The following is a 24,389-nucleotide window of genomic DNA, read 5'->3' as shown; positions in this document are numbered from 1 at the left end:
CTCTTACAGCAAGTCTCAACAACAAGTTTTTTTTCTGGTGGACAGAACCACACATTAAAGAATTTGAGGGGAAACTGTTTTAATGGACCAAAAAACAAAGCCTACACTGAAAAGAAACTTTGTGTTAAATGTGTTTTTAAATATTGAAATAACTGGGAGTACAAAGGCTACATGAATATTTATAATGGATACATTGTTATGTTTGAGGGAGGTTAGCTTGCCTTAGGTTTTTATTTCCACTTTTTTTTTTTTTTTTTGCATTGTTTAAATCATAATTTGTAAAAACTGAAAGGTGAAATAATTTTTTAAAAGCAGTAGACCTATTTTACCTTGCTGGAGAGAGTCTTGTATATTTTCCACAGACAGTTGCTAAGTTAGCTAACCACTTTCTGGCTCTGGCAAAGAAAGCATATTTCCCATAATGGTGAACTATTTCTTTAACCCCTCTGACTCTGCCCTGACCTTTTGACACCTCAGAAATGACTCACTCCTTTATTCTAGTTTTCCTCTGGCGCAGGAGCTTGATTTATCCATTTGAGGTAAGGATTTTGCCAATTCCCAGTAAAGAATACATGTTTATGACTCAAATTGCCTTTCCAGCTGAATGCAAAGATTAAAATGTCAACAAATGAACACCTTAAGTTTTGCCTGCAGCTGTGTGGCCATGCGTAAAAGTGGCTGTAATGATTGAGGGGACCTGAGTATTCCCTCTTCACTGGAGCTCCACACCAGTTCATTCACAAGAGACTGATGGTGATTTACTCTGTGCATGAAAGGAGTTTGAGTAAAGGTGTAACAATACTAAATTCTGTCCTCATGCAAGTGGTGTCTGTGATGTCTGAAGTGCTGATGGTTGTGACAGTGAAAAGCCATTTAGAAATTCATTAGAAAACCAATTCACAGTACAGTGAGTATAATGCTACAGTAATTGCATCTCAGGGGACACAGTGGTTACTTGGGTGTATGCAAGCAGATGTGCTTTGCTAAAGATTGAAGGCTCATGTGCGCACAGATTAGCTTTAATTTGATTCCACTAGATAGAACCTGTTATGTTCATCACTTCTTATTAAATTGAGAGACAGACAAACAAATGAGAGGAGAGAGAGAGAGAGAGAGAGCTGGACTGTGAGAAATGCTTTGACTGGAAGCTTGACCTAGTTGCAGAAACTCTGACCAGAGATAAAAAGCACAAGAGGAAAGTCAAACAGAAGCATCCGCCTTTAAGTACTAATGGAAATGATGTCAGCAGCAAAGGCTATAGAGTTAGATTAGAGAAACCAACAAACAAAAGAGTGACACCTCGACCTGAAATTTGATGAATTGTTGTCAATAAAGCCTGTTCAGTGTCTGAAATTTACAGGACAAAGCATAATTTATTATTCTGGTGATATTTGAATGCTGTTGACCTGTCTATTAATAGGATTTTGCTATTTGTTTTGAAGTGTTGCTGGCCTGAACAATACATCTCTGGATTACTGGTGATGCATCCGTTTTCCAGCACAGCGGCAGCATTATTACACTGCTGTTCATTTGCAGCAGTCTTAACACTCAGAGGTCAATATTAATCATAAGAAAGCAATATGATGTGTGACAACATGGACAACAGGAAAACGAATCACTGACAACAGTGCTTGCACCACTTCCCTTTTATAACGCCCATGGTGTAAAAAAGGAGAACAAATTTTATTACAGTGTCAGCCAACAGCATAAATCCTGGCAACTTTATGTCGAGATGAATATGAAGCTTCATCTATACCTCAAATGAAATACCTTGAAACTATGAATGAACATCACAAGTGTGCTGCAGCATAATTAAAACATTCCTAGAGAGAGAGAGAGAGAGAGAGAGAGAGAGAGAGAGAGAGGAGGTGCACATCCCTGACACACACTCTCATCTCTTTGAGAGAGATCTGCTATTTTGAATCAACCTGTAGGCACAGAGAAATGAGGTCAGACGCAAAACAACGTCGCTGCAGGAATCCAACATTTGAGCACAGTGACATTTTCTGTGTGGACAGACGAGACGAGTCATGGAAGAACAGCACCTCAGAATGTCACAGGACGTACAGATACAAAACAAAATCAGCAGAGCTGTTGTCGTCATGGCCGTGCAGTGCACGTGACACTGTGGATCTGCTGAGTCGGGAAGTGACACTGCCAGGTCTTCCCAAGGCCAACAGACTCATGACACTTTCGATCCAGGAAATGCACTTTTTCCTTTCCTGTCTCTCCTATCATTCTTCTAGTTCACATCCTAAAATTAGAGTATTACCACTCTAATAAAAGGTCAGACATGAGTGTACTCTTTCATATAGGCAGAAGCATCATTTTATTCAGCTGTAAGGATCTGGGGAGCTGGGATGTAAAAAACATGCTCACCTGGGCTGCAGGTGAAAAAGAAACAGCATCTGTGAAAAGAAACAGATGCTTAGCGTTAAGTTCAGCCTTTTCAGCAGCAAGGACAGGTTTAAAAGAGTGGTCCTTGGTTGTGTGTTCAAGCAAGAAATCTTATTCAGCTTTCAGGTGTCCATAATACACGTCAAATGAAAGCAATCTGCACTCAGAAATGCATTTAAACATTTAAAAACACTGTATATATATTTACATATAAAGTCTTAGTGTAGATGCATAAATAAATAATTTGATTTCATTATAACATAGATTTTTTAATTGAAAGAATCAATGATCAATTTCCCCGACGTTAGTATAACACTGGACTTTGGTTTAAAAATAAAAGTGTCAAATATTTGTTAGTGTAGGCCTGCGCAACATGAAATACAAGTGAAATAGTGTGTCATCTGTGAATGTGCAATTGTTTTATATATCAAAGGGCACTATTTGTTCTTAAATAATCGCGTTCTGTATTTTTCAAATTGAGCTTTACTAAGGCCCGTGTTCGTCGCCAAACATGTAGGTCAAAAACGATTTTACTTTGAAAGTATAGGCGGAAACGTATCGTTCATAATCTGCGTGGTTTGACTGTGGTACATTGACCCAGTTTCAGCAAACAGCGGTCTCGAGTTGGTTTGAATGAGCGGCGCGAGGAGCGCGTGGTGTGGAGCTGACAGTCTCTCGTGCGACGGAGCACATCGCGCGCAGCACAATGCTGGAAACCAAGTTTTCGTCCACGCAATGAATCCTGTCAACGAAACCAGAGCCGAGAAAACTACTGAACATTACATTTTCGCACTTGGCACCTACAAACTTCTCGCTTTTACCATCGGCACAATTGGAGTTTTCGGCTTTTGTAATAACGTTGTTGTCATCATACTCTACTGTAAATTCAAGAGACTCCGGACGCCCACCAATCTGTTACTGGTCAACATAAGTTTGAGCGATTTGCTGGTGTCTGTCATCGGAATAAACTTTACGTTTGCTTCGTGCGTCAAAGGCGGATGGATTTGGAGCCAGGCAACATGCATCTGGGATGGCTTCAGCAACAGCTTATTTGGTGAGAGAAATAAAATGAGGAAGCAATAATTGCCATGCATTTCACATAATAACCATCCTTACAGAAACTTTTTTCCCTAAAGACCAGCGTATTAAACTGTTTCCCCCAATTTCCCTCAATTATTCTTTTCTCGCTGTTTGGCAAAAACATTAAAACCAGATTCAGACATAATTCGCACTATGACCAAACGCAGTGTAATGTAATGTAATATGCAGAGGGCAGAGATGCGCTCAGCCAGGATATAGGCAGCTATATCATATATATATCAGCTATATAACGCATGGAAAAGGGATATTCCACATAGAAATGATTTGTTTAAAATGTATTCACATTTGCAATTCACATTGCAAATGTGAATGCAAGAATTACACATGCATGCAATTCTTGAACATTTTTTTTTCTTCCTCTCTTAATTTGTGGATGGTTACAACACAGACTGGGTCAAAAACAGTTTATTGACCCCTTTGTCTCCCCCTTGATGAGCTGCAGTGAAATCCTTACGACCTTGAATCTCTTCAGTATATGAACAGCATCTTTTTTTCTGTGTGTTTATCAGACAGAGCGTGTTTTTTAATGTGGAGTGAGCAGATTGTGCAGCTTCCATTTCACGGTAACATGACTGTCCATTCATTAGCTGCATTAAATGTGTTCAGGACTGAAGTGTGAATGAACGCTCAGGGTCATTCTCCAGGTCCCCCTCCTGTAGGAACTGCATCTCAGGGGGGTGGGTGTGTGATAACGAGCTCATTAGAGCAAGCCCTGAAGTCTTTCGCTGCTTTATCAGCAAACTAAACGCAGAGATGCGCTGGATGGTTGCCCTCGTCTTCTGTCATTTTATTACCCTTTAATTGACATTGGCTTCTTTGCACATGCTGCCAAGAGCACGTTTTCTCACCTCTGTCATGTGTTACCACAGTTGGCAACAATGACTTTGTTTATCTGGTTTGCATTGCAGATGTGTCACACATGAGTATTTCACATTAAAAGTGTGCAAAGTTGGTGCTTCCAATCAGATTCATGGTTAATATTTTAATTTGAGATAGTCTTCTTCCATCATTGAGATGACATTGAGCAGAAAGGATGTGGTGTCCCGCTGCTTTGGCCAACGCTCAGATGGGCAGGACAAACCTGGCAGATAATGGAGATTTCAATTACAGGCACATCCCGAGAACTCATCAGCCCCTCCCCGAGTCATTCACAGCATTGTGTAACATGTTCATGTCGTACAGTTAGCCATGATAATGATAACAAAATCTGGAGAGGAAGAGGTCAAATCACCTGCACCTCATAAAAGGAGTAAAATAAATGGCTCCCTGCCTGCAGGAGCTGTGATATAAAAGTTGAGGTTCACAAAAATAAATGCTGCAGCTCTTTTCTGTGTCCTCTAGTCCTCTGTGCGCAAATATGCCGTCATCTTTTTTGCCTTATCATATGCATTACTCAGAGGAGGTTGGTGTCAGTGTGCCCTACACACACAGGGGCCACAGGGGCTGCAGCAATAAGCCCTGGCAGGTCTGTCAATGCACATCTGTCCTACTGAAACCCTATCTGGGTAGCTGAGACCCAAGCTGAGAGCACAACCTGAAGCAAGTCACTGTTTAGTGCATTTGTAATTTATTTGTCTGTTCAGGGACACTGTTCCTGTGTTGGTCCCGTTAATCAAGGGATTACTGAATTACAGCTGGAAAGGAAGAGGGTATTGGAGTATGTAATTGGAGAGATGTATAGCTTAGGTCATGTGTATTGACTGGATAGATACAGAAAACATTTCATATCCTGCGCCATGGCTCTGGCTTGCTCTTTGTCCTTCATGCCGTGTAATGTAAGAATGGGAACACAGTGATTCACGGGATGAACAGAAGAGCTGCAAATATTTGAATGTAAGCTGCACACACCATTAGCACCAAACCGCTTCACTTTGTGTGGAAAAAGCAGAAAAAAAGCAGGCTGTACAATGCAGACTGAGGTCTTAGAGGTGTGTGTGTGCGTGTGTGTGTGTGTGTGTGTGTGTGTGTGTGTGTGTGTGTGTGTGTGGGAGGAAAGAGTCTCTCTCTGTGAGTTTTCAAGGATTCACAGCAAAATGCTTGAGTGCGATTTTCAGCTGCACGATGGTCCGAATTCTCTTTACACAAATTATGATGAGACTCGTTCAGTCCGAAGAGACGCTGAGTAGCCAATGACCCAGATCCTGCAATGAGTGCTCTGCATTACTCAGCACGGCTGTCTGTCTCCCCCCGCCGCCAGGCATTGTTTCCATCATGACTTTGGCTGCCCTGGCCTATGAGCGCTACATCCGGGTGGTCCATGCGCAGGTGGTGGACTTCCCCTGGGCGTGGCGGGCCATCGGCCACATCTGGATGTACTCCCTGGCCTGGACGGGGGCTCCTCTGCTGGGGTGGAACCGCTACACGTTGGAGATCCACCAGCTGGGCTGCTCCCTGGACTGGGCTTCTAAGGACCCAAATGATGCCTCCTTCATCCTCTTCTTCCTCCTGGCCTGTTTCTTTGTGCCTGTGGGCATCATGATCTACTGCTACGGGAACATCCTCTATACAGTGCAAATGGTAAGTCTGCGAGTGTACTTTCTGTTCAGTTAGCATTTCCATAAAATATGAATGAGTCAGACTGATAAACAGAATGAATTTACCGCTTCCGTTCATGTCTACAGACATTTCAGCTGCTTTCATCTTCTTCTGTTAGTGGTCACACATCAACTCACAGTTCAGCTGTGTTTTTCTGTTGGTCTTCTACTAACAATTCAACAGCTGTCATCTCCTACTCTCCAAACAGTTCAACTGCTTTGAAACCTTCAAACCCAACAACAACAAAAGAAAACTCCACCTGCTTTCACTGCTCACACTTCAGCGTCACTCAGCTTGCATTGAAATTAACACTTCATTCATTACTTATATTCAACAGTCATTTCAGTATCTGTACTCCAGCGGATTCAGATGTTCTTTGAATTTTGAACAGTGAACACACAGATGGACATTTTCCTCTGAAAATCTAGCCTTTTCTAATTAGAGATGTGAAATAAGGCTGAATATAATCTGGATGTTATTACTTTCGGCCAAAGTCTGCGCAGATACAGACTTTTCTGGCTCCACTGGGTTATCATTTTAATGAAAAGAAAATCCTTGACCCTCACTGGTCAAGTGCTGCCTTTCAGTCCTCTTTCATTATAGGGTCCATTATCATAATATGCCTTTGTGCCTTCAGGCCTCGTCCTAAACAGTGGAAATCATTGGAAAGCTCATTGTGCCTGTACTGCAGCGCAGGGGTGCTGCCTTAAGTGTTACTGATGTCATCAGTCGTAGAAGACAGTTTGGTAATATATGTCATCTGAGCATACTGTCAGAATGACAGTTAAGCATTCACCACCAAGAACAAAGAAAGTCTGGATAGAAATTAAGATCTGTTTGTGTCTGTACCATCTTTATCTGTTCACCATCGAGGTGACGGCCCCTAAAGTGTTTGAACAGAATGAACGAATGTGTAAATGAGAAAGAACACTATATTGCCGTCAAGTGACCTAGATGTCTGTCTGCATCGCAGGTTGGTGCAGCTGCTATATTTCCTCAGTTAACTATTTCCTCAGCTGCTACTTCCTCAGAGCCCCAAGCTCCAGTATCACAAAACTCCCTGAACACCTCAGAGGCCTGGGAGGACTTGTCACACGTCACAGTGTTTCGGGAGATGCTATGAAAATCTTCAAAGAGAAGCGCTCTGAACCCTAGTTCTGGAGTATTTTGAGCTTGATATACAGTAAATGCAATCGATCTGATTTGGCAAAGCCGGAAAATCTCACTGTGGACAGGTGAAAAAACCTGGAGAACAGTAGAACCTTAATATGGATATCGACTGTATAAGAAATGTAGAACACAAATAAAAACAGACGCTGTGAATTCATGAATAAATAGAGGAACTTGCAGTGATTCAATCGGCTGCTGTAGACTGTCTTGAGGGAGTCTAGAAAGTTGGCATATGCTCTCTTATCTCATCCCTTTTGCTGAAGGGTAGAATGGAATCTAATATAGAGTCAGCCACTCAGGCTGTTATTAAGGAATTACAGTGTTGCTTCCATTAGCTGTCGACTATTACCAGCGTTATGGAAGTAATGCTTTATAGTAAATATGTCAACAGAAACATTCAGTGCATTCAGGGGTGTCTGTGCTGCAGTCTTACTCGGTCTGATTTGACCAGTAGGGTGGTGCCAAACTGAAGCAAACTGTGGGTAGATATTGCTCTTCACTGACTTTTTGAATGTAGCTTTGCATTTAATAGCGCATGCAAAGAGAGAGGATTAGTTAGACAATGTGCAAATTACAAAGAGGCCACTTTGGTTGTCATAACTAGTACTTGTTTCCTGGTTTCCCACTTCCTGTTCAGCAGGGTGGTTTCTTAGGGTGTGCGCTTCTCCATTATCACTTCTGTAGTTTGTTTGGTTCCAAACCACTTCTGTTTTTTTTTTTTTTTCTTTGCTGGAGAGTTTGGCTGCAGTAAAACACTGCTGCATCGTTGCATAAGATGTGTTCACAAACGCATTCAAAAAATTCAAACATTTTTTTCCCAAGATGGTGTGAGGACAAGATAAATCGGAGGCGTCTCAAGATGATTGTGATTATTATTATGATGATGATTGTGCATTACAAATAAAATGTATTATTCTCATTATTATTATGATTAAAAGGATTGGAAAGAAGAGGAAAAATGTCTCTGCTATGCTTCCTTCTGCACAATGATACAGTTGACGGGTGTAATTAGATAGAAAGAAAAGCATTCTTACATGAAACTGCTCACAACGAGCTCTGTGCACTATCCTGAGTAACCGGCTCACGATTTCTTGAAAGAGACATTGCTGTTAAATGCCAAATGGTTCCATCTCTCCAGCTGATATCTCCAGAACTCTACCTCTAAGTCATCCCTGACAAATGCTGCATGATTATGATGGGATGACATTCAAACCTTGTGTAATATAACCAGACTAGCAGCATCTAGACTTCAGATTAAGGCATTTTGAGAAACCTTTGTTTATTCCTGCTTTTCTTCCACTCTTCTTCACATGCATACACATTCACACAGTCAAACCAGGGGACCGCCCAGTCAAACCACAAACTTCCATCCAAACCAGCATCAATGTGGTCATAACACTGTATCCCCCTCATGATAGTGTCTAACTCTTCTGTTTCCCATAGTTGCGCTCCATCCAGGACCTCCAGACGGTTCAGATCATCAAGATCTTGCGGTACGAGAAGAAGGTCGCCGTCATGTTTTTCCTGATGATCTCCTGCTTCCTGTTGTGTTGGACGCCTTACGCTGTTGTGTCCATGATGGAGGCCTTTGGCAGGAAGAGCATGATCTCTCCCACGGTGGCCATCATCCCCTCGTTCTTTGCCAAGTCCAGCACAGCCTACAACCCCCTCATCTATGTGTTCATGAGCAGAAAGGTTTGTAGTCCTTAAGTTTTCTTGCTGTGTGTAGCTGGCGAGGGCGGCCCCAGTTAAAAGGCTTTGCTGCTGTCTAGAAAACATCATGTTTGGCTGGAGAGTTCTGATTGGCCACTTTCTGTGTGTTCAGTCAGTTTTTTTCGCCTCCAGTGACCACAGCTGAACTCAGAATTGATTATGGACAAATAGGGTAAATCAGTAGCATCTCAATTGGGGGCAATGGTTTGTTCTCATTTTGTGCTGCTTCAGTTTCTGGTTTGAGCAGGAAAACCAGTATCAGAGTGTCTGTATGGCATGTTAACACAATATAGTGCAGAATTTGATTTCCCGTAAGTACATTTTTAGGTGAAATTTTGCAGAAATAAGGGAAAAGTGAGAATCTGCTTCTTAGTATGTTTTCCTGTAAGTGTTCTGACTCATTTTTCCAAGCCTTAACATGTACAGTATGCATGTATTGTGTGGGTAGGAGTGAAATTGTCACTTGACTAGCCTTAGTTTGCTATAATCCTTAGAGGCTCGTATCTCGTGTGTGTGTTTGACAGACAAATGAGAGTGGAAAGGGTGTTATTTCATCCCTGTGATGACTACCATCCTTTCATCTCTTCCCTCTGCTTCTCTTCCATCTCATCCTCTCACAGTTCCGGCGCTGTTTGCTGCAGCTGCTCTGCTCTCGGCTGTCTTGGCTGCAGCGCAGCCTCAAAGAGCGCCCCCTTGCGCCGGTTGAGCGCCCCATCCGACCGATCGTTATGTCCAGGCCGTGCAGCACCAGGGACCGACCCAAGAAGAAGGTGACCTTCAGCTCCTCCTCCATCGTCTTCATCATCACCAGCAATGACTTCCACCACCTGGATGTGACCTCCAAGGCCCGAGATTCCACAGAGGTTAATGTCATCCAAGTGAGGCCATTGTGATCCACAAGGACTTTTGCTTCTCACCCCACCACTCAGTATGCCTTAGGACCTGACTTGCAATTCCAAGCCAAAATAATCCCGTCTGACCTCCCTGGACATTTCTGGGTCCACACGCAGTTACAGACTTTTTACGACGAATTGTAAATATCCAACTGTCAGCCCAAGATTTCAGCTAAACATGTTTCCTGACAGTGTTTTGTCTAAGCCGGTAGTATAAACGTGTGACAACCTCATTTAACATCAGTTGTGGTGATGTACATAATGATGTAGTTAAAAACTAGTGATATGTTTTACTTGGACAAAGAACACTTATTTATTAAATATACCACACAGTATGTGACAAGTGCAGAAATGTTTTGAGTATTTAGAGGCCAGCAGTGTTATGGACTTGAGTAAGGATCAATATGTGATAGCATATTTTTTTTGGTTGGTACCCAACTGCAAGTGTGAAAAAGGAAAAAAGCCTTAGCTCCTTAGCCATAAACCATAACACACAATCTGACATTATTGTGTATGGATTCAATAAAGAGATCCTATTTTAAGCTATCTAGCTTGTGTACCTTATCTTATTTCAATCTAAATCCCCAGTGTAACTAGAGCAGTCACTGTGAAATGACATTTGGTGGATTTATATGTATGAGGAGTGTAATTAGATAAGAGGAGATGAGGCTGGGACCTCAGTATGCTCCAGTGAGACTCTCCTTTCATAACCTCCTGGGCTGTCAGCTATGAATAGCCTTGATGAATGGATTTCCATAGCTGATAAAACCCTTTTTCATTGAGGATGTGTGAGTGAGTGACTGAGTGGTCTTTGTTTTTATATTGTTCAGTTTGAACAATAGTTTGACATATAGAAAATACACTTGTTTGCTTTCCTGCCACGGGTTAGATAGGAGGATTGACACGACTCTCACATCTGTTCACGAGATATGGAGCGACAGTATGGCCAGGAGATGGTTCGCTAACCTTAGCATAAAGGCAGGAAACAGCTAACCTAGCCGTGAAGCAGGGCTCTCTGTACATCTGGTAACGGTATGCAGGCTAGCTGTTTCCAGTTTTTATGCTAAGCTAAGCTAATGGCTTGCTGGCTGTAGTGTCATGTTTAAAGGACTTGATATGCAAGTGGCATCAGTGAAGGTGATGATATGTTAGGAGGTTGATATTGTCCCAAAGAGCTAAAAACATAATACAAATCTGAGCTGTGAGCTGAGGGAATGTGTTTGCAATTCATTTATAAGCATCTATGTGAACAATATAATGATCAGATCTAAAGACTGAAAAATCCACTGTTGTGCTCCTTCAGTCAAACCATTATCAGTTAAACACTGATGGAATGTTATTATCAATCATTGTGACTGGAATAAGTTAGGGCAATTATTATAATAGTACAGTAATTTGCATGGCAGAGCCTTCATTGGGTTAATTAGAAGATTTCAATCACACTCTAATTAAAAATTGGACACTCTCAATTTATTCTAGTGTTTGATGCTCCAGTCTTTTGCACTCGTCCGTCAGAGCAGAGACAGTGCTCACGGGGTCTTGAGGGCCGTAATCCTGTTCCAAAATCCCTCAGCGGAGACGATGAGCTTGCTGATATCAGGAGGATTTTTGATGAGCAAGTAGGAAACTCCCAAAACTGCTCCTGTAGCACTGATCAGTAGACCGCGGTTTATCACCTGTGAAAAAGACACAAAAACAGCTCAGGCTTTGAAAATGAGGAACGTCAGTCTGTCAAAAACACATCACAACAGCAGAGAAAACACCCCGTCTGTGTCTTTGGTAACACTATAGTAAATGGGTTCCGTAGTTTTTGGACAATATCGTGGAAAGGAACTGACGTGAAGTTACAAATTCACTAAATACTTAATTCATGGGAAGGTTACTGACTAGGAGCTAATCATAATTTGGTACTAATTACAGGTAAACAGAGGCCATGTTTAATTTATTCTAGTTAATTCATTCCAGTTAACTGCTGGTGTGACCTATGAAATATTCTTTTCAGTGCACAGTACATCAGCTATAATTAAAAATCATACAGTTATGCAATAATGAGCATACTATTCAACAAACATGGACAATGATAAGGTTTCCCAGAATAAATGAATATTTACTTGGGTTTAATGGATTTATGTTTCTCAGATTTTAGCAGCCTCTCGAAACATTAATTCAACATGACTGACTGTTGACTCACTCATGACATGACGTTCTATGTTATTTGTTGTTTTTTAGCAGTTTCGGGGTAAAATGATAAGACAGCACGTGGACCATTTACTCAACATGGACTGTGGTACTGAAGTTAGCTAGCCAGATCTTGTTAAAATGGGATAAGAGCCATCTCATCAGATACTTTTGAGAGATTTATGTCCACATATCACCAACATTCAAAAAAGAAAGCCTTAAAGTCTACAGTCATGCTAACGGCTCTGTGAGGCTGTACTGGCAAGCAATGGTGCAGGGAGCTAAATGCTAACTCAGCATGCTAACATTCTCACAGCAACAAAGCTCATGTGAGTAATTCGTCGTGAAGGGGGCTTGAACATCTCTAAAATTTCATAGACATTTCAGACTAGACCAGCATGCCTCGTAAAAATAGTTAAATCCTAAATATCAGACTTATCTAACACAATGTGTGTGAAAATTTGGGGTATTGTACCATATTTTCAAATATCTGTAATTGTGAGACGTTTAATGCCTTGTGGCATCATGCACTCTCTGCAGCACACCTCAGTTTGTCCACATCAGTATCCCATTATTTAATTTAACAGCTATGCTCTGCTGCTGTATATGCTGCATCACACAGCAGTTTTTCTCCACCAAATAGAGGTCATTTTGCCCTTTGCCCAGAAATCCCTGCAGGTTTAATCAGTTTACAGGGGAGGCTGTGAAATCCCTGCTGTCCTTCTGACTGTGGACCATTAGCGCCGAAGCCCTCAGCGCAGGTCACAGCACACAGTTCAACACAGCACCAAGGACTAAGCGGCTCATCTATAGCCAAATGTGAGAAATCAGAAACATTTCTTTGTGTGGCAAAGCGCTGTGTTTGTGGTCGAATAATTCAAATGCTTCTAAAAGCGGAAGTATTTACCCGGTGGGAGTCACATCTGCCTTTCATGCTCAGTGCTGATAATACTGTGACTTCAAAAGAGGCTCGAATTACAATATTAAAATGTTCAAAGGTATTAAATATTCCCCAAAAAGTAAACTGTATGCAGGGAGGATGAATTGAAAGAGACACATCTTCTCAAAGTGTCTTACTTTGTCTTGCCAGTGCCAGCGCTCCACAGCTTCATGGTACCTTATCCTGGTGAAAGTGACCTGGAGGCAGCGAAGGGCAACAAATGACAGAGATTTTGTTGTGGACCAAGCAGTTTGACAGCCATCAGTGTGTTGTTTTTGACGCTTACCATTGTGTAAAGTGGAATTATTGTCTTTGGCATGAGGAAATGGAGGAGGTTGTCAACATGTTTTCTGAAAAGGAACCACCTGGAGTTGACATGGGCTCTCATCTACGAAACAAAGAGTGCATGTGAGTGAAGTGAACCACATGTCCTCCATCATACCCTGAGCCCAAGCTGACTTTGTTATGATGTGAGTGGCCTTTCCATACATCTCATATACAACCAGTACAGGCTATGAATTATCAAGTGGAGTGGAGATCACACTAATAACACAGTGTTAGTGGGCAGTAATTAAAAAATCATTAACAATTACAGAGGATGTCTGGAGACTGTTGATGTTAATTTGATTTATGAGCTGCAGTGCTATGGAGAGAGAGTCACACATTTAAAGTACACTTACTCTAGAACTGTACTTACGTGATTCTGAGGTACTTGTGTATTTCCATTTTATGTTACTTTATACTCCTACTTTACTAGATTTCAGAGGGAAATATTGAACTTTTTACTCCACTACATCACATTTATATCTCAGCTATGGTGAGTATTTACTTTTCAGATTAGGACTTTACATTTAAAACATATCTCCCATCTCCTAAAGGAAAGGGCTCTTAAGCTGCTCATGTTCTAATGCAAATATCAAATATAGCCCCTTGTAGCCACTGAGTATGTTTATATTGTGTGCTGTATACTGTTATGCTACTTTGTCGAGATCTCTTTGTCGAGAGTGCTATCTCATACAAAAGCAGTACAAAGACAACAACAAGAACATCCACGCATACGTACATATAAATACACACCCATACCAACATGCATATTGCACAAAGCAATTTGAAGTGTTTCACACAGAAACAAAGCAGTGCTCCTCAGCAAGGACATCTATGCTTACCTACACATAAATGCCCATAAAGATGCACACATACTATCCTACATACTGCACAAATATGGTGCATCTATTCAAGAAGATGTCTGACTGAATAGCAAGGTCTTTTGTCTGGTTTTAAACAAATATATATTACTTCAATGTAGTTGTACATGGCCAGGTCTGCAATAGCATGGTCATCTGGAACTCGCACTCTGGAATACTCCGTCAGTACAGCACCTGGACGGACGCACACAGGACAAAAAGACTTTTGAATTGTCACTTCATTCTCTGTGTCCCCTTTCGTGGTTGTTCATTTAAAGATACTTACTGAAATCCTCATTGAACTGTTCCATTATTTCTTCAAAGACAATGCAGTCCTCAAAGCCCTGCAAAGCACGCACGGATGAGTGAGTCTCCATTTAATACCTTCCTGCCTTTTCTTCTCTTCCATTTAGTGTTACTTACAGCGTTCATCCCCTGCCCATAAAAAGGCACCACTGCGTGGGCTGCATCGCCCATGAGGACGCATTTGTTGCCAATGTGATATGGGTCGCACTTGACAGACACCATGGCCTGCCCAGGCAGTCGGAAATAATCCCTCTTGAGAGCATCACTGCGAGGCACAAATGGAAATAAAACAATTACAAACTCATTTTGAGATATTCATTTTGACAGTTGCTTTTTCTCAACAACAGCCTCTGTTTTGCACTCGCGACAGAAGCATCTGTCACATCCGAGAAAGCTAACACAACCGCGCCGCATATGCCCCGGTGAAATTAAACAGTTGAGCAGAGGAACGAAAGCCTGCATTCAGCTGTTTATGCCTGAACACTCCAAATAAAGTTGGCCGAGAGAGGAAGTGAGTGAAAGAAGCCTCAAGCATTTGTACAGCTCATGCTTATCTCTGTGTCACCCACAACACACGGTTCACCTCAAATTAAAACCTCACTGCACAGAGCCACGGAACTCCAAGCATGCATTTTCACACCGCACAGATCATGGCTGAGGACGCGCTGGAGTCGATGGGATGATGGGAAATGAAAAGGTTTTTGAGGATGGCTTGGTGGAATGGATGAAGAGACAAAGGTGTGGGGGCGCAGAGATGAGTGGGGGGGGGAGTGGCGGTGGAGGTGAGAAGGTCACTTACACTCCTATTAGAGGTATGGTGTCGGGAAAGTATTTCTGGAAAAACTCGATGACTTCATCTCCGGTGGTGATCTTCTCAAACTCATCAAAGGGCATGAAGAGGGTACAGGTAAATGTCTTGTCCTAGATTGGAAAACAAACACAGTGCACGGCCATGTTAGCTCTCAAATTCCACTGTGACGCACTTCTTGTCAGGTTCAATTGAGTCATCTTGGAGTGGCCTGGTAGCCAAACGGTTACAGCGCATGCTGTGTGGCTGCAGGGTTCAGTTCCAGCCGGCGACCTTTGGTGCATGTCATACTACTCTCTCTCCCATTTCCTGTCAGCCTCTTCACTCTCACCGTCCAATCAAGCGAAAAATGCCCCCCAAAACAGTCATTGAATTTACACAAAGACATTACACTTGGTTACAAGATAATTTACGAGATTCGCTTCTTACCACACAAGGTTCTTACTTAGCTATTCTCAAAGCTTTCAGACGTATCCACTGAGGAAGGCGATGGGACACGGCCAAAAGGACTGCGAGTAATTAAAGAAAGTGAGCCTTGCATTTCCAATAGCTTATCACAGATGTGATCTCAAAGTCAAGAATGAACCCACTGCACTAACAAAAGTAAAAAGTACCTCCTTTCACACATGCTGCAGCCTGTGGTATTCATTCATGGGCCTGAAAAATCATCAATGCTAAACTCATTATAGAATCTTCCATCCTCAATGCAAATGTAATAGCCAAACTACACCCAGTTCCAGTGATGGATGAAAGCACACAGGGGAATGTGGGTGTGCCATTATGTGCCCATCTGAGCAGGTGCTATCTATCAACATCACAAAGTCGTCCCCAAGGACCTTTTAGCACCGTTTCTGTTACCATGGCGTCCATGGTCGCGAGGATGTTTTTTTCTTTTGTTTCTCTCAAGCCTAATGTGTTCCTGGGAACTAGGTCAGTGAGTGACAGTGCAAACGCACTCTGAAGTCAGCTGCCTTAACCTGGGCTCACCTAGGAGAACAAAACAGTTGTGCTGCGTCGGCCATGCAGAAAAATCACTGTGGGATTAAGAAGGACGGGGGGGGGCAGAGAGAGGTCTGACAAAAGCAGAGAGCGAGACTGATGAGAAGGAGGACATGACTGCTGTGTGGAAAGTAGGCAAGATTTGTGTTGAGTAAGCCTCTCCTGGCTATGAAGCATCTGTAAACAAGGCTAATTAACTCTGCGAGGACATCCCAGAGGTCAATCATGTGCTGAAATTCTCTGAAGTGATTATGCTTTTGTCTTTCTGTAACAGCTAGCGGTTGCCAAAAAATGTGTGGTAATAACCTCGCAGATACACACTGACTGCATTGCAGGCGGAAAACACAGGAGAGAGGAAAGTATAATTTACACTCACCAAGTTGGGCAGGGCGATCATCATGAACGTGTTTCGTGGCCAGATGTGCAGATAATTAGGCTTCATGGCAAACTGCGGGGCCGGATGATGAAAGTGGGACAAATGAAGAAGGAATTAAACAATGGGGCAGAAAAATGGAGTGTAACAGCAGCAGGATCTCACCACCTTCAGTAATGGAGGCTGCTGTAGAGGGGACTGACCTCGCCGTTGATGGGGGGCATGGTGAGCTCCATGTAGCCATGGGGGATGTAGGTCTGGCTGTAGTTGAAGCGGCTGCGACGGAGGAATTGCTTGCGGATGGCAGAGAAAGCTCCATCGCAGGCTACAATCAGGTCCGCCTCGATCTGCTCTTCGGACCCATCTGACCTGAGACACATACCAGCAGGGCAAATCAACCTCAGTGAACGTTTGCTGACATCCATATGTACAGAAACTAAATTGGTTTAACAGGCTTGTCCTCTCATGTTTAGCCTGAGGTTCCTTAACATTATGCAAAAGGTAAGCAGGCTGCATGTTTAATAATTTAATGAGCAAAGTCTACTTTTCAGGCAGAAACCTGAAATCAGGCTTGCTACAAGCAACGTCCCGATGCCTACGCACCTGCAGAGAACTGAATGTTGAGCTTTTCTTTCTCACACTTGACCTTTTCACCTTTTCAGTTAGACCAATGACTATAGCAAACAAACAAACAAACAAATATTTTTGAGTCCACTCAGATATTTCATATTTTTTCAGATGGAAATTTAAATGGCACATGAAGGACGATCTTCATAAAAATAGCTGCATTTAACTTACATGCAACTCACTAAATATACAATATTTGATTGACACTTAAAATCTGAACTACGGTTATGACACTGTATAACATCCCAGTGGTGGGATGGTGGGGGCTTTTTCTGATTCATAGCCATTTCACTCAGTCATGATAGTCACAGATGATGGCATCGCTGGCCACTACATACACACAGTAAACTGCTAAGAGAGTGATCAAAATACATTCTTAGCTCGCCATCTCATTTAATGATCCTTGCCAGTGACATAATGGTGTGTTCTTTGTCACCAAACTGCTCAGACACCAATCAGCTTTGCTCCATGGCGTTATTCGTTTAACTATTCATGACCCCACAGACATTACTGCATGCATTCATGCGTTTCAGGTCACATCTTGCATGAGGCTGTGCATGACCATGAAGTCCAGGGCAGTTGAGATACTTCAGTCTGGGCCAAAGCGGTGGACCTACATTACCATCAACAGAGCCACAGCGTTAGCACATGTGAGGATAAATATACCTGGTAATCCTGCAGAAAGATCAGAATCAGTGTTCAGAGATATCGTAAGTGTTATGAGTTGCTTATTGTCGTGCTTTTTCCTTTTGCATTCTGTGCCTGTTTGTTGTTTTCTTTTTTCCCTCTTCTCCTGTGTCCGCAGGGGAGGTGTGGTCTGGCGGTGCTGCGGGCAATCAACGCACCAGCTTCTCATCCCCGCTGATTTCACCTGCATTTAGGCCAGATTGTCTATGGTTCTTGCCTGACTTTCCAGCCATTCTTGTGATAACTTGCGATCTCTAGCCTTAGTCTTGTAGCCTTCTGTTTATCTCTGTTTGTTCCTTTGTGCTCATAGTTTTTGGTATCTTTAATCGTTCCCTTAGTGGTTCTGACCTTAGTTCATTATCCTAGTGTCTTGTCTGTTATCCTACCCGCTCGCCACGGTGTAGTTGATGATTTAGTTCAGGGCTGATTTTGTGTTGGTTTTTCTCTGGATTGTTTTTGTTATAGTATTTGTAGTAATATCGCTTTGTGATAAAAACCGTTTGTTTTCAACGGCTCCCTTGGTTCTAGTGCTGTTTTTGTTTCTGCCTTTTTCTCGGGTCCTATTTGTGATGAGTAGTCATAACAGTAAGACCTCATTAACACGTTGTTAGTTTTAGTATGATGATAAGGAAGAAGAAAGCAGGTTGTGTACACTGAGTAAATGCCCTGGCTCGTGGCTACTGGCGATCACATTGGTATGAGACTCTCTGTGTACTTTTAATTATATAACCTGGAGGGAGCAAATATGAGGAGAGAGGGAAGGTTGTGTCTGGGTGTACTTGGTGCTCACCATGGTGACTTTTGGATTCAAGGTACACTCTGAGCTTTTACTTAGAACGTGACTTAATTAAAGTGCACAAAAGCGTTTGTTCACTGTGGCGAGAACTACACAGTGACTCATTATAATCCACAATTTTTAACTCGGTACATGTTGGACCACCAGGAATAAAAACAAATAATTAAACAGAAATTGCAGCATTCACATCAAATGGATTTTCACACATTTGAGATAAGGCTGGATTCAATTTAAAACCTCTGTGATCAAATTAAAGAGAGGTTGTGCTCCTGAATATTGTGGTAATAACTCACTGGATGAGTACGCTAATGCCCACAGCTAAAAAGACCTGGAGGTGTTTCAGTGTTAATTGGGTTGTAAATTGTGTGTCATATTTTCCTCAACGACAACCAATTACAGAGCCGCTAAAAAGTCACGGACAGAGACTTCAAAGGCGTGTTTTTCCCCTTCCCAGAGCTCGGGCAGTTTACATGCACAAGGTCACATGTGCTTACATGTTGGTACACAGAGAGAACCAGATCAATACAGCTGTCCTTAAAACAAAGAGTCCAAATGAGCGGCTCCTAATCCCAGATTACCCCCCAAACAACATGTGTGTGTCTGTGAGAGTGTGTGCTGTGGGTACAGGAGTACATATGTGCTAGATCAGTAACTATTTACCTGACAAAGGTCATTAACCCTGTTTCAGCACTCCAGTCCTGCAATTTATAGTCAAAGTTCAGCCTTGTGTTTGGATACGTCTCTGCCTCTGTGGGAGCAAAAGGTTACAAAAGGAAGTTATATCACAGACGCAGGCATGACACAACACCAGCACTTTAATGTGACAGGTAATATCTTGTTAAATCCACAGGAAACCGTCCCGATTCCGATAAAATGCATTGGGAACAGGGCCCATCAGCAAACAGTTAAATCAATCCCCCGCTGAAGGGGAATGACCTCCTGCTGATTAGCATGAATCTCATGAACAACACAACACAGCAGTCGATGTGTCTGGTTTTGTGAAGACCGATGTTTAGCCTGTCACACTTTGTGAAATCTCGTCATCTCAGTGTTCATTCCAGGAGTCTGGATGGGCCCCGATAAGAGCGACGGCTTTACAATCAGCCTCTTTTTCAGCACACGCAGAGGCAATCTAATTAAACACAGGCCCATGCTGTCGCACATTATCTCCAAGCGTGCGTACTTCATTAAATATTAGGCACAATCCTTTTAGCCCGAAAAGACTAACACATCCCTTCATGTCCCCTGATGTTCTCAAGCGGTTGAAAGCCTCGCATGAAGCCGACGCACAGGGAGTATCTGCAGCTGATAAGACTCATCTTGCGAGCAAACAGACCAATATGGGACAATTAGTGGGAAGAAAGAATATTGTCTTTTGACTTGGAGCTTTGTGACAGTTCAGTAGTTCCAGTTCAGAAGTATGTATTTGTAAAAGCAACACTATGCAACTTCTGAAATAACACATTCTTCTCTTAAGAAAAGTTGAATTCATTAGCAATGAAACTGCTCGGTCAGCACACTGAGGGGTTTAGCTGCTCCAGCCTTACTTGGTCACTCACTGTATAATGGACACTCGGTGGTTACGCTGATAGTTAGATTTCAAATATTTATGAATCATCTTTATGCTTCTTCATTTCAGAGATATTGGGTTTGTTACCGGTAGGACTGTCAATGCCAGAGATGCTATTTTTTTATTTTTTTTTGTTCCGTTGTGGGAATATTTTGGGGTACTATGCAACGCAGTAAATATAATGCACTATATAGTAAATATGGAGTGATTTTAGACACAGCATGACTCATCTCCACCTGTGCTTCTGCTGAGCATTTACCACTTCTAGCTGCTCAGGGAAAAAACTTCACCTGGCTTTAAACACCAATAATGTAATGAATCCTCTAATAAATTTCTCCAGATGTTCATCATTTAACATTATTTGAGAGTGAATTCTCCTGCCTGCTTTATAAAATCAGATAATACAGGAGCACTGAATGACAGGGCGTTAAGCTGGGACTAACTGCTATTCGCTCCCATGCTGTATGTCAAGTGTTTCGATAGATATTCATTGATTTGTCCACACAGTTGGTATGAATGGGAATTAAAAACACAGGGAGACTGTTGGTTAGATTGCCACTGTGGTTATAAGAGGGTTTTTTTGAACCTCTTTTGGTCCAGTCACACCTCGAGGGGAAAATAGCTTTTATGGCCTCATCAAAATGAGAAGAGTCTTCTCAATAACTTAGATTTGTCTCTTTCTCTTACTGGTCTAATTTTATTTCCTTTGTGCATGAGAGCTGAAGATTAAGATAATACATGTATAGTATTAGAGTGCTGTTCCATTCAGATTTATATGGTGCTGAAAGCATTAAATCCTAGTAAGACAGCTGTCGTAACTTTCACATAAACGTGACTCAAGCACTTGTTCAAAAATTTTACTTCCCCTGGAGGATTAATAAAGTATGCTTTTTCTTCTTCTCCTTCTTCTTCAGACAGAAGAACAGCGTGTTAACTTGCCATCATAGTAACATAAAGGGGTGCATGTCTGAAAGGGGCTAAAAGATATCAGTATTTTCTTGTAGGAAAGATGCATCATTTGACGATTAAACTGCCATTTCGTCATTTCAGCACACACGCTGTGTCGTTGCATTCAGTGTTAATGCTCCAAGGCCGTCTTGGCTGAATTATAAAAAGGGACGCTGTCAGTGTTCTTACCTGTTAGCAGCTGTTTGTTCAGATTGGCTCGGTCTACCGACAGGATGTACTGAAAGGAGAACAGTCTATATTTCAGTGTAGTTCTACAGATACTGCAGCTTTCCAAACAGAACTGTAGCACTGTTCATCTGAATGGGAACAGGAAGACTCTCTGCAGTTTATACTCCATCTCCCTACATTCATGACTCTACGTGCTTCATTGTCTTTCTTGTATATTTTTGTTTTATTCAACCATCTAAGTCCCTGTGAGATTAAGAATCCCTGCCAAACTGACAGCAGTGTAATTAAAAGCAGCTATTTTCAGACAGACTCACCATACATACAAATAACAGGAGCATATTTCATCATGGCATACAAACCTAATTTTTGTCAGACTCTAGAGTTGTGTAACAAAAAAATTCTGTCTGACTGCACAAGTTGTCGCTTGTGCTGTTCATCATTTGGTGCATTCTTAACTCACTTCAGCTCACATACCTCTGTGAGTGCAGTTTCTTTATGCTCCTGTATGTGTGTGTTTACAAACACACCTGTAAGGGTGCATGTGAGGTCTAACAATTAATATTTAATCTGCCGACTGACTCAGCAAATGAGGAATGTTGGACAGTATGTTTACTAGCCAAACACTTGGAATTTAGCTGTAGTATGTAGGAAGATAGATAATTCTTTTCAGCAATGTGTTGGAAATATTTAACATATTGTCTATATACCAAGCCCCTTCATGAAGTAGTTTACCAGAAAGTGACAAGATATGGTAATCCTGCATGACCATGCAACCAGCAGTCCCATCTAAGACCTGCCGTCAATCCTGGCTATTAGCTCATTACAGTGTTATGTGTACAAAGGAGCCGTAATGTACTTTGATGCTAGTTTGAAGGTCTTCTTATATGGCTATGTTGCAGGACGTCCTCCATCTTACCTGGCCTTTCTTGCCATAAGGGATCGGGGACTGTTTCCCACTCAGGGAATGGATCATTCTTGCATGCATGGGGATTCCCTGGGAGACAATCTGAGGAATAACCGTTCATACATACAAAATTTTAAAAATGAAATTTATTACCAACAAGGATAAACAATTCAAATTCCATGTTTTCACTCTCAATTTATTAGTGGATAAACTGGGAAGGGGTGTCAGGCCATGGGCAGTCCAGCTGTAGTTCATGTGCTGTCCCAGTCAGTCTTGTAATGTAAGCCTTGTTTTGTCTGGCTGAAAAGTCATGCAAGTGTAAAAAAAAGGGTCTGATGCAGAGTTCTCAGGCGGACATAACATGGCCACTGCAAGAAATGTGGCCCGACACAAAAGACTACTGACCTCAGAGGCCGGAATAAAACAACTTTGGTAGGCTGCAAGCAATGAAAGCAGGGTGGACAGATTCCATGGGGCCTGGCCACATATTTAATAGAGAACAAAAAATGAAGGGTCTCCACCCCACCGTCCTTCACCGCAGTCTAAGACATGTGCTTTGAGAGGGCATGAAGTATATGCTGCCAAACTGTCTCTTGCTACAGCCATCTTTTAGACCAAATGGGGGGGGGGGGGGGGGTGACCATGCCCCTGCAGCCCTGGGATCAACCTCACTGGACCTCATTTCCACTTAATGAGTTGAAAAGTGAATAGATTGGAGCACCGTACCTTCTCCTCCATTCCAACACGTTGGAGCGCTTGACGACCCCTGTGGGACAGGGCCAGGTTGATGCTTCTCCCCTTCACAATTTTCGCTTGCCGGATATCTGACCAAAATCACACACAATGTTTCAGTCTTACATTTGTGAAACTTTGGTTACGCCTTGAAAAAGCTATGCTTTTATTCTCCTCTATGCATGTATGCTGGTCAGGAATGTTGTAAGCCTGATGTGCGGGTCTATTCCTCTGAGAGAGGACTAATGTGATAATGTTATTTACTGATGTAGCTTGCAAAGAGAGCTTTCAATACTACCTTCCCGAGTTTCAAACACCTGCACATCAAAGCCTCTTTTGGCAAAGAAGCAGGCGTTCAGTGCCCCAACCTAAAGGGTGGAGAGGGGATAAGGACAGGTCGTTCAAATCATGAATCCCACTTTTCAATTCAAATACGCATTTGACTGCAATATTAAAAAAAAAAACTGTCATCTATTAAAAGAGGATTGTTGTCTTAGTGAAAGGTCAATGTGCAGTGAAGAGCTCAAAAGACGCTCTGTACACTCAATTAATAATTCACTTTCATTTTCTTTTCTTACCAAACCACCGCCCACTACTGCTACAACTTTTTTCTTGTCGGATCTGCTGGATTCCTCCATAATGCTGACGGTTCACTGCTGGTCTGACCCCGCTCACTGTCCTCTTCAAAATGATCTACTCAAGTCCTGGGTAAAGATTTAACAGAGGAGGGGCAGGCTGGGTCCCACCAATGTGGCTCTCTGCATCAGTTCCCCTTTCAGAGCAAACACAAGCGACAGATAACCGAAGACGCAGCTCCGGTGACAAATCCGTGTGCGTAAGGCAACTCATTTGGGCGGATGTTCAATTTCCAGAAAACAACTACCTGTATGACCGACAGTAATCCTGCAGGTGAAAAAAGACCCCCAAACAACCTGTTATATGTTGTCTAAAAAAAAGCTCCTCACATAAAAACCTGTCTTTAGTCGTTATGAGTGAAGAGAAAGACACGGTCATTGTAAAAGCTAAATTTCCAGGCGGTACGTACAACTAAGCAATGAGAAAACAGGTGTAACTGCTCGAAATGTCCCCAGTGACAGGTAATGAATGTCGTTCAAAGGTGTAAGCATTGAAATATGTCGCCATCTAGTGGCTGTGTGATGACAGCAGTTATAGCCGCTTCATAACGTCCGCTGAGAGAGCACAACTCAGTGTCGCTTGGTATTATCAATGGAACAGCAAAAGGCAAACTTTATTCCACAAAAATATAATCACAGCCTTCTCTCTCTCTCTCTCTCTCTCTCTCTCTCTCTCTCTCTCTCTCTCTCTCTCTCTCTCTCTC

The 24,389-nt window shown here is 42.3% G+C and overlaps 2 protein-coding genes across 2 annotated transcripts; one reads left to right on the top strand and one right to left on the bottom strand.

Annotated features, from left to right (window-relative positions):
• The first annotated feature begins 3,041 nt into the window (after nt 1-3,041).
• On the top strand, nt 3,042-10,355 carry opn3 (opsin 3). Its single transcript, XM_070977608.1, has 4 exons — nt 3,042-3,451; nt 5,696-6,015; nt 8,647-8,898; nt 9,537-10,355. The coding sequence occupies exons 1-4, from the start codon at nt 3,133-3,135 to the stop codon at nt 9,807-9,809; spliced, it is 1,164 nt and encodes a 387-aa protein (XP_070833709.1). The 5' UTR covers nt 3,042-3,132; the 3' UTR covers nt 9,810-10,355.
• A 668-nt stretch (nt 10,356-11,023) lies between these two features.
• Nucleotides 11,024-23,730, bottom strand: kmo (kynurenine 3-monooxygenase). The gene is made up of 15 exons (XM_070976960.1): nt 23,629-23,730; nt 23,349-23,418; nt 23,045-23,142; nt 22,331-22,420; nt 21,415-21,463; nt 19,368-19,455; nt 16,801-16,966; nt 16,601-16,672; nt 15,217-15,338; nt 14,535-14,682; nt 14,398-14,455; nt 14,224-14,306; nt 13,214-13,315; nt 13,065-13,124; nt 11,024-11,485 (listed from the first exon to the last, which is right to left on the bottom strand). Exons 1-15 carry the CDS (start codon nt 23,686-23,688, stop codon nt 11,339-11,341), a joined length of 1,413 nt encoding a protein of 470 aa, XP_070833061.1. The 5' UTR covers nt 23,689-23,730; the 3' UTR covers nt 11,024-11,338.
• Between the last annotated feature and the right edge of the window lie 659 nt (nt 23,731-24,389).

This window comes from Chaetodon trifascialis, chromosome 13 (assembly GCF_039877785.1).
Source record: "Chaetodon trifascialis isolate fChaTrf1 chromosome 13, fChaTrf1.hap1, whole genome shotgun sequence".
NCBI classification, from domain to species: Eukaryota; Metazoa; Chordata; class Actinopteri; order Chaetodontiformes; family Chaetodontidae; genus Chaetodon; species Chaetodon trifascialis.
The sequence above is the reverse complement of the archived record's forward strand: the minus strand, read 5'-3'. Positions and strand labels throughout refer to the sequence as shown.

What these genes read in the sequence shown, in the direction of transcription:
- opn3 (XM_070977608.1), top strand. Translation starts at nt 3,133, where the DNA reads ATGAATCCTGTCAACGAAACCAGAGCCGAGAAAACTACTGAACATTAC. An exon ending in CTTCAGCAACAGCTTATTTG is followed by an intron (nt 3,452 to 5,695) that starts GTGAGAGAAATA and finishes CCCCGCCGCCAG; the next exon opens with GCATTGTTTCCATCATGACT. An exon ending in ATGTGTTCATGAGCAGAAAG is followed by an intron (nt 8,899 to 9,536) that starts GTTTGTAGTCCT and finishes ATCCTCTCACAG; the next exon opens with TTCCGGCGCTGTTTGCTGCA.
- kmo (XM_070976960.1), bottom strand. Translation starts at nt 23,688, where the DNA reads ATGGAGGAATCCAGCAGATCCGACAAGAAAAAAGTTGTAGCAGTAGTG. An exon ending in ACCATACCTCTAATAGGAGT is followed by an intron (nt 14,683 to 15,216) that starts GTAAGTGACCTT and finishes TGTGCCTCGCAG; the next exon opens with TGATGCTCTCAAGAGGGATT. An exon ending in TAATTCCACTTTACACAATG is followed by an intron (nt 13,125 to 13,213) that starts GTAAGCGTCAAA and finishes CGCTGCCTCCAG; the next exon opens with GTCACTTTCACCAGGATAAG.